The sequence below is a fragment of the Bombina bombina genome, chromosome 6 (genome assembly GCF_027579735.1).
Source record: "Bombina bombina isolate aBomBom1 chromosome 6, aBomBom1.pri, whole genome shotgun sequence".
NCBI classification, from domain to species: Eukaryota; Metazoa; Chordata; class Amphibia; order Anura; family Bombinatoridae; genus Bombina; species Bombina bombina.
Genome location: NC_069504.1, coordinates 983,593,205 through 983,606,093, shown reverse-complemented (window position 1 = coordinate 983,606,093; position 12,889 = coordinate 983,593,205). Strand labels below are relative to the sequence as shown.

The 12,889-nt window shown below is 34.8% G+C and overlaps 1 protein-coding gene across 1 annotated transcript in view; it reads left to right on the top strand.

Annotated features, from left to right (window-relative positions):
• The window catches only part of PDGFRB (platelet derived growth factor receptor beta), a 247,002-nt gene extending 234,578 nt beyond the window's left edge, over window positions 1–12,424 (top strand). Inside the window, exon 23 of the mRNA XM_053718652.1 lies at window positions 5,720–12,424. Within this exon, the coding sequence (XP_053574627.1) occupies window positions 5,720–5,852 (133 nt within the window). The 3' untranslated portion in view covers window positions 5,853–12,424. The remainder of the gene's footprint in view (window positions 1–5,719) is intronic.
• The last annotated feature ends 465 nt before the right edge of the window (window positions 12,425–12,889 follow it).

Here is a 12,889-nt window from a genome sequence, read left to right as displayed (position 1 = left end):
GCACATGCTTGTTGCACACATAGCACATGCTTGTTGCACACATAGCACATGCTTGTTGCACACTTAGCACATGCTGGTTGCACACTTAGCACATGCTGGTTGCACACTTAGCACATGCTTGTTGCACACTTAGCACCTGCTGGTTGCACACTTAGCACCTGCTGGTTGCACACTTAGCACATGCTTGTTGCACACTTAGCACATGCTGGTTGCACACTTAGCACATGCTTGTTGCAGATATAGCACATGCTTGTTGCACACTTAGCACATGCTTGTTGCACACATAGCACATGCTGGTTGCACACTTAGCACATGCTTGTTGCACACTTAGCACATGCTGGTTGCACACTTAGCACATGCTTGTTGCACACTTAGCACATGCTTGTTGCACACTTAGCACATGCTTGTTGCACACATAGCACATGCTTGTTGCACACTTAGCACATGCTTGTTGCACACTTAGCACATGCTTGTTGCACACTTAGCACATGCTTGTTGCACACTTAGCACATGCTTGTTGCACACTTAGCACATGCTGGTTGCACACTTAGCACATGCTGGTTGCACACTTAGCACATGCTTGTTGCACACTTAGCACATGCTTGTTGCACACATAGCACATGCTGGTTGCACACTTAGCACATGCTTGTTGCACACCTATCACTTGCTTGTTGCACATCCAGCACGTGCTTGTTGCACACATGACACATGCTTGTTGCACACCTATCACATGCTTGTTGCACACATGACACATGCTTGCTAGGTGTGCTTATCTTTATAGGTAGAACAGACTCTGCCTGAGTCCACAATCCCTGAGCCTTCAGAGAGCCCCAAACTGCCCCCCATCCTAGAAGACTGGCGTCTGTTGTCACAATCCCCCAGAATGGTCTGTGAAAGCAGGTTCCCTGGGAGAGATGATCCTGAGACAACCCCCAAAGAAGAGAGTCCCTTGTCTCCTGCTCCAGTAGAATCCATGGAGACAAATCCGCATAATCTCTGTTCCATTGACTGAGCATGTTTAACTGCAGAGGTCTGAGATGAAAGCGGGCGAACGGGATGATGTCCATTGCTGCCACCATCAGCCCAATTACCTCCATACACTGAGCTACTGATGACCGAGGAGCGGACTGAAGCGCTAGTCAAGAATCGAAAAAATTTTACCCTTGTATTTGGAATTAAGAAACTCTTTTCCAAATTTACCTTCCATCAGTGAGATTGCAGGAAGGATAACAACATTTCTGTGTGGGACCTTGCTTGTTGAAAGGATGGTGCCTGGACCAGGATGTCATTCAGATAGGGCGCCACTGCAATGCCCCGTAATCAGAGCACCGCCAACAAAGATCCCAGAATCTTTGAGAAAATTCTGGGAGCTGTGGCAAGGCCGAAAGGAAGAGCCACAAATTGGAAGTGTTTGTCTAGAAAGGCAAACCTTAGACATTTGTGATGATCCCTATGAATGGGAACATGCAGGTACGCGTCCTTTAAATCCACCTTTGTCATAAATTGACCCTCTTGGACCAAAGGAAGAATGGAACAAATAGTTTCCATCTTAAAGGACGGTACTCTGAGAAATTTGTTTAGACTCTTGAGATCTAAGATTGGCCTGAAGATTCCCTCCTTTTTGGGAACCACAAACAGATTGGAATAAAACCTCAGACCCTGTTCCTGTATCGGAACAGGAACTATCACTCCCAGGTCGGAGAGGTCCCATACACAGTGTAAGAATGCCTCTCTTTTTTTGTCTGGTCTAAAGATAATCTTGAAAGCAGAAACCTGCCTCTGGGAGGAAAACTTTTGAACTCTAGTTTGTATCCCTGGGACACTATGCCCACTGCCCAGGGATCCTGAACATCTCGAACCCAAGCCTGAGTGAAGAAGGAAAGCCTGCTCCCTACAAGATCCGGTCCCGGATCGGGGGCAGGCCCTTCATGCTGTCTTTGATTCAATAACAGGCTTCTTGGAATGTTTTCCCTTGTTCCAAGACTGATTGGGTCTCCAGGAAGACTTAGACTGTTCTTGCTTGGAAAGAATGAAGAATTTCCCTTGAAGTTTTGAAAGGAATGAAAATTACTCTGACGTCCCTTTTGCTTATTTCTCTTATCCTGAGGGAGAAGGTGACCCTTACCTCCCATAATATCAGAAATTATTTCCGTCAAGCCTGGTTCAAACAAGGTCTTTCCTTTGTAAGGAATCGCTAAAAGTTTAGACTTAGATGATACATCCGCAGATCAAGGCTTTAACCATAAAGCTCTGCGGGCTAGAACAAAGAAACCTGAAATCTTTGCTCCTAGTTTCATAACCTGAAGGGAAGCATCAGTAATAAAGGAGTTAGCCAATTTAAGAGCATTAATCCGATCCTGGATTTCATCAAGGGGGGTGTCTGTCCTAATAGCATCAGACAACGCATCAAACCAATAAGCTGCCGCACTAGTGACGGTAGCAATGCACACATCTGGTTGCCATTGTAAACCTTGATGTACATACATCTTTTTGAGTAACCCCTCTAATTTTTTATCCATAGGATCTTTAAAAGCACAACTATCCTCTATGGGGATAGTAGTTCTCTTGGCCAGAGTGGAAACAGCTCTTTCCACCTTAGGGACTGTTTGCCAAGCTTCCTTGACAGAGTCAGCTATGGGAAACATCTTTTTAAATATAGGAGATGGAGAAAATAGGGATACCCGGTCTCTCCCACTCCTTAGCAATGATCTCAGAAGCTTGGTCTGGTACAGGAAAAACCTCTATTGAGGAAGGTACATCAAAATATTTGTTTAGCTTTCTGGATTTCTTCGGATTAACAACAACCATAGTGTCTCTGTCATCTAATGTAGATAAAACCTCCTTAAGTAACAAACAGAGGTGCTCCAGCTTAAACCTGAAGGATACAACTTCAGTATTAGCAGTAGGAATTACACTGTCAGAGTCTGAGATTTCACCCTCAGATGCTACCGAAGTATCCTCCTCCTCAGGCTTCTGGGAGGGGGCATTCGAAATAGCAACAACTGCGTCAGTAACCTCACCTACTGAATGTCTACTCTTCCTCTTACGCTTCCCCTGCAACATTGGAAAGGCAGATAATGCATCCAAAACTGCAGAGGACATGAGAGAAGCGATGTCTTGCAACGTAACTCCAGGAGGAGTTAGATAGGAAGCGCAGGGCACTGCATGTGTGGGCGATACAAGTTGGGACGCTTGAGGAGAAGGCTGCGGCATATATTGAACATTGACATTAGACTCCTGAACAGCATCCTCCTTGGAAAATGTTGGCTCAGAAAAAAGTCTATCCCTGTAATTTAAAGTTCTCTCAATGCATGAGGAACAGAAAGGGATTGGTGGTTCCACATTGGCATCAAAACACAAAGAACAAGTGACACTTTGCAAAGCCTCTTGGTCCATTCTGACTCACAATAAATCAAATTAGCAATAATATTCTCAATTTTTAAATAAAGAATAAGATTTGAGAAAAAAACGATACTGTCTCTTTAAATTTTAAACTGCAACTTTTTTTACTGAAAACTGCAGAAAGCGGTATAAAGATAAATAAATTAAAATAAACACCTCTACACCTCAGCTTGTTTGCAGAGGTGCCTACCTTCCCTGCAAACACCGGAGTTAGACCCTCTAGTAGTTCAAACGATCCAGACTCCAGCAGCAGACAAGATGGCCGATTTTCCGGTCCTAAAAACGCATACTATGTTAACAATCATGCGTTTCTAGATAACCCCAAGATTCCTATCTCCTCCACTCTCGGAAGTAAGAAAGAAAATGGCGTGCACTGAAGATTGCCGCCTCACTTAGCTCCACCCCTCAAGGGCGTCTCAAAATAACAATCTCCTGGTCGGCATATTAAAATTTTATTTTAATCGCCGGGAGAAGTGAAACCATCATATGTATAGCCCAGCAGATTATTCTCAGCCCCAGTGCCTGCAAAACCTGCTGTCTGAAAATCCTCTCCAGAATAAGAGAGGTAAATGCCCCCTTCAAAATAAAGTGCTTTGCCTTAAATTAGCCCTTATTTTGTCTCCCTGTCTTTGAATAAAGTGCCCACTTTTTCTGTGAGCTTCTTCCCCAGAAAAAAACAAGTCAACATTTACCTCATAAAACTGCCCGACAGCAAGGCAGCTAACCAGGTTTGAGAGGTCCTCTCCCTCACATAGACCTGTGGAAAGAAAAAGACTGAGTATTCCCCTCAGGCTTTCAAAGTTAGGGCAGCATAAATTACATGGGATGCGCAGTAAGTTCCCATTGCTCTAAAGCCACCATTGCTCTACTGAAGAGACTGATGTGGACTACAGCTACACCCTAGGACAAAGCAGCACAATCTTGTACTACTTTAAAAATAATAAACTCTTGATTGAAGAATCTTTTCTAACACCTAACTTTAACATTTCCTTGCTCTAACATAGGCAAAGAGAATAACTGGAGTGGGAGGGAAGGGAGGACCTATTTAACAGCTTTGCTGTGGTGCTCTTTGCCGCCTCCTGCTGGGCAGGAGAGATATTCCCAATAGTAATTAGATGATCCGTGGACTCATCATGTCATTAGAAAGAAATAATAATTCCAATAAAAAATCGTAGTTTGGAAATTGGTGCTGGCCATTTCCATTTGTTAGTGTTGCATCACAAAAACTCAAAAGGCACCAGCTACGCTAAGACAGCTAGGTAGTGCCTTTTTTTATATAAGATTTCAAAATGCTCTCTTTGTTAACCTTAAAAAACATTCATACAACTACAGAGCAAACCTAGGGATAGAGCATATTCCTTCACTTCTATGTCAGATGGTATAAAAAGGAGTGTCTAGAATCTAAAAACTTTGTTTATACGGACAACATGCACAACTATTAATATTGCTAACATTTTACTGTCCAGCAATTCTTTTTATATAAAGTCTTGAAACTGAAAATCCAAATTTTGAATCTATCTATCTATCTATCTATCTATCTATCTATCTATCATCTATCTATCATCTATATATCTATATCAAAACAACAAAGCCTAGAAGTATAATCATTTGTGGGAACTATGTTAAAAATTTTGGGACAGATTACAAGTGGAGCGCTTGAGAGTTAACTGCATCGTGCATCGTGTTGCACTCGTATTACAAGTTGAAAGTAAAAAGTTAAGCTGAACTTACAATACCATGCGCGATAACCTATTACCCCATTGAAGTAAAAAAAGTGAGATAAACCCTACTTGCATGCAAACACGATCGCATATTCTCAAGTGCGCTAACCCAACATGAAAATATGAATATTTCACATTCCCATATAGAAAAATATGTTCTATTTATTCATAAATAAATATTTCTACATATATCTGATTGTATTTTGGTACAATATATATCTATACCTATATATAAATATATATATGTATATATACATGATTATATATAGGTATAGATAATATATACAGATATATATATATGAATATCTATTTATAAATATTTAAAACATAGTCTGCATAGCTCTGAGGATGCGCTAACCCAACACGCTCAAGAAGCGGCGTTTACTTTCAATTTATAATACAAGCAAAAAAACGATGCGTGCAAACACCCCCCCATTGCTCATGCGTAATTGTTATCGCTCCACTCGTAATCTGGCCTTTAGTGGAAATATGAATTTGCCTATTGTGACACTTTTGTATAAAGCAATATTTTTTTCTAGTTAAAAGAAAATAGAAGGACTTTGTTTACAAAATAATATGATTTTCTAATTCTACAGCTCTACACTACAAGAAGGTAACACATCATCTACAATTTCTTGTGACAGCCCTCTTGATCAAACAGAGCCATTAGAGGAAACGGAGCTCGGTGAACACGATACTACACAAGAAGTGGAAGAGAGCTTTCTGTAGCCATCAGTACAAAGACGAGATTAGTAAACATCAGTAGCACTTACTCAAGACTCTGGCAAAGACAGAGGAACTAAGTGTATCTTATGCAAACATTTGAACACTATGCATTGGAGTGAGTCAAATCGTTGACCAAAGATGTGTCCATCAAGAAACACTACATTATTTTTGTGATTTTTGTGTGTAACATTTAGGATGTGAGTGTTTAATTTTAAAAAAAGAGTTCATTTCACTGCATGCGGTAAATATATTTTATCAAGTAAATGCATTGTACGCTTATATTTTTATAAACTTGCACAAGAGCCTGGAGCTGGTGCCGTGCTCGGCCTGCCCAGTACACGCAGAAGTGAAACAAAGCAACCATATTTTAACTGTATTAAACCAGAACTGAGGGCAAGATATCAACAGGAATCAAAAGGCTACAGTTCACCATCCTTTACAACTGGAGCTATAACATAGCATCCACTGAAGAGAAGAGACATAATCTTCCAAATCTTAAAAACTGAGCTATGTAATATAGGTCCCTTCAAATTGTTACTGAAGCCAAGGTCTGATCACTAAGGTGTAGCTATAAATACCAGTAGGCTGTACAAATTCAATATAATATTATTATTGGAGTGTAATCAACTTCTTTATACATTAGTAGCTTATTAAATCAAGGGAAGCTGTTAATTAAAAAGGACAATGCGGGAAGTAGCATTATCAGATGCACACATATTAAACATGTCATGAGAATTAATTTATCTACAGAATTAATTAAGCCCTCTTTTCAGATAGAAATATGAGCAGATTAGATGGGACTTCTGGTTCTTATCTGTTGTCAGAATCTATATTTCATTTTTACTAACTCAGTTTCCCTTTGACCTTCATGCAGGGAGCCACAGAGAAAAGGAATGTTCTGCATAAATTCATGAAACAAACAAATTAAATGGGGCAGTAATATCAAAATGAAACTTTCTTGGTTTAGCTAAAACATGCTATTTTAAAGTGCTTTAAAGTTTGCTTTTACTATGAAATTTGCTTTGTTCTCTTGGTGTCTTTTGTTGAAGAATAAATGTAGACGTTCAGGAGTGCACACCTTTTTTTAATACTCTATGGCAGTATTGTTTGCAACAATGTTCAATATTGCTACATACATTGCTGCTAAGGTTATGTACATTTTCCTGAGCCCCTTTGAGACTACCTAGAATTACTCTAGGATACCAAGAAAACAAAGCAGATTTGATAAAAGAAGTAAATTAGAAAATGATTTAAAATGACATGCTGTATCTGAATCGTGAAACAATTAATTTTGTCTTTATGGTCGTTTTAATATGTTTAAAGGGACACTATTCAAAAAAATATTAATCTGTTAATCACTTGCAGTACAGTTACATTTTCATTTAATAATTTTAGGAAACAAATTTAAAATCGGAGCTTCCATTTAATAAACCATTCTAAAAAGAGTGGAAATTAGGAATTAATGCCTTTTAGAAAATCTAGAAGACAGGCGCTTTATCATAAAATATTTACCTGAAACACTGAAACATAGAATTTTTTTTTTTGTGGAAATGTGATCTTGAAGTTATTGGGAACATTTTAATTTGCAGTAATTGTCCTGTTTAGATTACACTAATTCCTTTAGGATATTTGGAGTATTACTACCTGCTAAAATGATTATCATTTTGCAGCTTCAAAATTCACCATAAAACATTGTGTGAATTTAAAATTTGCACACATTTCACAATTTATTTACATATTTAAAATTTAAAGTAAGCAACACACTATTGGTGATGATGAATTTGTTGTAGTTCAGATAGAAAACTTGTAAATGTACCTATATTGACCAAAAAGTTGAAAATTTCAAGTTTACCATCTTTATCTATAAGCTTTATAGCACAGCCATTTTTAATTTTATTCCTATTAACATTTAAAATTAATTATTATTATCTCCACATAACACAAAAATATGACAAGTTAGCTTCATGTTTACCCAATAGAGAAAGTAACTAATTCATTTAAAAAAAGGTAAGATACAAAGATCATATCTGTCACACATTTCTGCCCAATTTGATAAGTTTAATAGGTTCAGAGAAAATTTCCAAAAGACCCAAGTAGGGTAAAACTCTACAAAGACACAAAAAACAAACAAAAAAACAATGCACAAAAAAGCATTACGTGGAACATGAACATTGTGAAACAAAGTGTTTGAGCAAAAATAAAAACTTTTCATGTATTCAAAATTTAATAACTAAAATGTAGATTATTTTAAATTATTGGTGGCATTTATTAAAAAATGTAGAAATTGCTCATGATTTTTTATTGTTGTTTTGTTACTGTTTGGTAAACAATAGACACAGAATTCTCCTTCTGAGTCAGATCTTCCAGCCACACTTCCTAAAACTCTAAAATAAACTACTTTATAGATATAGTGGAAAGTTGGAAACATTTTTAGAGATATTAAAAATAATTTACGTTAATAATTAAGTACATCTAAATAAATGTGCAATGGTACGTTATTTGAAAAATAGTATATTTCTGTTATAAATTATAAATTGTATATTTTGGACCAAATGTATTGGGTTTTTTTTATTATTTTTAAAACACTAGCATTGTTGCTGTAATTGTTTTTATAAAATAAATGAAGTACCTGTTTGTATTAACTTTCAAATGGCAGGATTTAGGTTCAAAGCAATATTATATATTAAGGTTAAAAAAAAAAAGAACACAGATGTTTATGTTTCTAGATTTTATTTTCCTCTGCTCTGGGGCAACATTGAATTACTTTTTACATTTATGTATCACTTCTGATAAAAAAATGTTACGTCAATAATTGTAATACTTCGGCATAAATAGCAAAAACAGTTAACTAAGATTAAATATAGGAAATAATAGAAAATTAGTTTATATTCATCATCAGTCTGGGATCTTTTTACCCTCAGCCATAATTTTGTGTGACGCTCCAGAGGGCCCCAAAACTTTGTTTGGGGAACACAGCTTATGGCATTTTAACAGAATTTCATCTAAATTCAAAAGTCTGTATGTAATAATACCTTATGTGGTTAAAAAAAATAATATATATATATATATATATATAGATATCAAAATAACAAGAGTATTGCATTGAGCAATGATACTTTTTTTATTGGACTAACTATACATTTATAAGTATACATTTATATATATATATATATATATACAGGAGATTTAAACTAAACTGAAAATAGGAAGTAGAAAAAAAAAAAAATCAAAACCTGTGGTGAATATGGATCAGCAGCAGTGGTTGCTCAATTCTGAAAGAAGTTGCACAATGTCCAGCAGAAGTAACTTTATTGTCTGACTTTCTTTTATATGAGTTTAATAGTTTTGAAAACAAATATCCGTAATGGATACATTTATTTAAAGTATGTGTTTTTTATATTATTTAGATAGACTTGTCTAAATGAACAGGCAGGGTACATGGTGCCTTGTTAGCTTAGCTCCTTCGTATAGATTCTTATTGATCCTAGACGTGAGGTTTATAGTCCACGTTTTGTTAGCTTTTAACCATTTAACTTCGCCGTTACAACTGTGGTGCTAAGTTATGCCATGCCAATATTAAAGAGACATTATAGTGCAATAATTAAATCCTTCTAATTAATTATAACATTTTAATATTAAATACCATTTTTTTCAGAAGGTGTTTAACCCCTACAAAGGGGTTAAAGACATAACGTTTAAGTTGTGTTCCCAGTAGCAATGCAAATCGAGCCTATCAGAAGCAGGTTTTCCACACAGGCACCAGGAACACATCAAAAAGGTGTCATTGTGAGAAATAACCCTGTGATTAATAGCATAATTCTCTAATGAATTACAGCGGTTTACTATTACATTAGAATGTCACTTTAAGTGTAATTTCATTTGGTATGCAGCCCCTTGTCAACTTTTTAAATCTGAGCCAAAATATAAGCCATCATCCAATTGTCAATATGCCATGATAACACTAATATATATATATATATATATATATATATATATATATATATATATATATATATATACACAATGACAATATGGATATAGGCATCTTCTCAAGCACATCACTGCCAAGTACTATACATTGATAAACTTTATCGCTCAATAACTTGAGGGTTAAGTGTGTACATAATGTCATATATGGTTTTGGATATTCTTGTATCTGTAATTAATAAGAGAACATTTGAGTATACTATAAGTATTCATATCATAATAAAAGAAATCTGAAACTGTTCATTAACTCCAGATTGTTGTTTTTCACGTACTTATGTAAGATTTTGCCTGCGGCCATATTGAAAATATTTTATATGTAAAGTCTGTATATACTTTTGAAGATTTCCTATGTAGACTGCTGCCCAGAGTTATACTTCACTTTTAGTAATGTAAGTTTATATGACAATATTAATCAACTATGCACATTTTTACTGCAAGCTACAATTTTACACCTTTATATGTAACATTAGTAAAATTATTCTGTCATTTAATATATTTGTTTTGCTTTCTATGTACCAAGCATTCTTTTTACTTGTTTTATGTTGTGAAGCTTCTTTATGGAATATTAAAATACAGCTATTGATTTTATTGTTTTAGTGGAATAAAATGACAAGTGCAATTAAAGAGTTCAATAGAACATTAAAGTCTCAGATTAAGAAAGGTGATATTTTTCCTCAAAAGAAAGAACTACTTAATCATGTTAATTATACAGTGTACCATCAACTTATTTTACATTGGGTGAATCAGTAAAACAGAATAACTGAATATTTAAAGGGACATAAAACATGGCAATGCACTTCTACTTCAAAGCTGAACATAGTGGATGACTGGTGGCTATGCACATATGCTGTCCCTGATTGGTTAATAACTTGTGTTTAGCATTAGAGCAAAAGTCCATTGCTACTCTTGATATGTATTAAAGGATGTAATTATGTATTTAACTTTTTTGCAATAAAAACATAGTTCTATGCAAATAAATAATGTAGTAATATAAAACTCTAACATTAGATCATTGTATTTTTGTGCTTTTATATCCCTTAAATAATATTTTTCTATGGGTGGTATCAATAATCAATAACTATATTCATTATAAAATGGTCATCATGGGAAATAATCACTTGACACTTATTTATCTGTTAATTACATTGGACAGAGGAGCTTATATTTGAGTCAACACTATTCAAGGCACAATGGAAGATCTACCTATTACAAACATTGTAGAAAACAAAATCAACAAGGGTCATTGTTTTTTTTTTTTTCAAAATAGCTGTTACATACAGTAGAATTGCCTAACCAATAAATGCATAATAAAATAAATAAATAGAATTTCAAATGAGCAGTAGATTTTTTTTTGACAAATTTCAAAATTCCCTTCCATTTCCCTGCCCTCGTATCTTATACCAGTGATCAGTGAATCATTTTTAATTGCATGCTCTATCTGAATCATTTCAAACTGAAGCTTGAATGAGAATAAAACCAATGCAGTTTAAGAACAACTATTAAAAGGTAGTTACATTAATTTGTTAAATTATTACATATATAAAGCTATTCTGTATTCTGTTTTGCTGATACTTTTGTACAGTGTACTTGTAGAATTTCTGCCCCATCCAACCACAGACGCAATGCACAATTAAAGGGACATTGTAGTGTTTGTTTTATTTTGTTCTATAAAAGGAAATGTATTACCTTTTTTTATATAAAACAGTTTTTTCTATATTAAACCAACTTTTTCTGGTCAGGATTGCTTAGTCTCATCACTTGATATCAGAGTTGTGTGAATTATATCTATTAGTCAGTGATCATTAAAACAGCAATAACAGTTGTGTACAAATAAACATTTCCTGTTGGGTTCAATTTAAAGGTAATCAGCTTTTGCTTATATTTTGTATTGCAAAATTATTTTGAAGATTTAATCTCTGTCCTTTCATTTGCATTATATACACGTTTTGCTTACAATGTCCTGTTAATGTGATGCGAAAGCAGCTGTAAGCTGTTGATTTGCTCTACTGGTTATTTTATTGCATTCATACTTAAAAAAAAAAAAAGAAAGAAAATTGAACAAAAATGAAATATATACTGTGCAGCTGGAATAGCAAAGAATGAAATAAGCAATCTAAGGAAACTTGGTTTTATATTTCAGTTATCCTACACATAGGATTCACATGATAATGGCATGAAGCTTGGCAATAATAGTTCTTTAATACACACATACAAAATCCTAAATTTAGTTTAAAATATATGTACATAGACAAAATGCAGATTTTCAATAGGCCTAGGAAGTTATGTATAAATATCACATGTACAAATATTTGTTTTTCTTTCAAAGTATTGGGTGCTCTAAACAGCTGGACTGTATTACCCACAAAAATAACTAATGTTTTTTATTTTTTGAAAAATACTTTTGTTTGATTGTAAGCTGAGCTGTATTAAAACATAAGGTACGAAATATTTCAAATTATAGGATTACATCTACATTTTATGTTGTGTTAAGGATTTATATACAATGCACACATTGTTTTAATACTGTAAACATTGTCTTGTATTTTTTATAAGAGAAAGATATAAATAAAGTAACATTTGATACTGTCTGTGCTGTTATTGCAGTCTGTTGTATTGGTATTGATTGATTTGGATGACCATTATATCTGAAAATTAAATAAATGTATATTACTCAAAATTCAATGTAATATAAACAATCACAATATATTTTAGAAATATAGATTTGTCTGAAATGTCACCAGCAGTAATATAATTTATGGTGCAATGCCTTGTATTATATGTGATGCCACCTGTAATGCCACTGATGATCTCACAAATTATGTCATCAATGAATCTGGATAAGGGAACTGAATTTTAGAATGCCATGGCTTTTTTTAGATACCTAGACAGATAGCAAAACAATTATATACATTTTGACCCCTGAGTGTAAGTATGTATGTACACAGAAAATCTATATATTGCTTTATTTTTTACTAATTCAGCTGTCATCTGATGCCTTTTTAGCATTTTTGTTTTTTAGAATCAAGCGTTATAGTCAACAGTATACTGAGGAT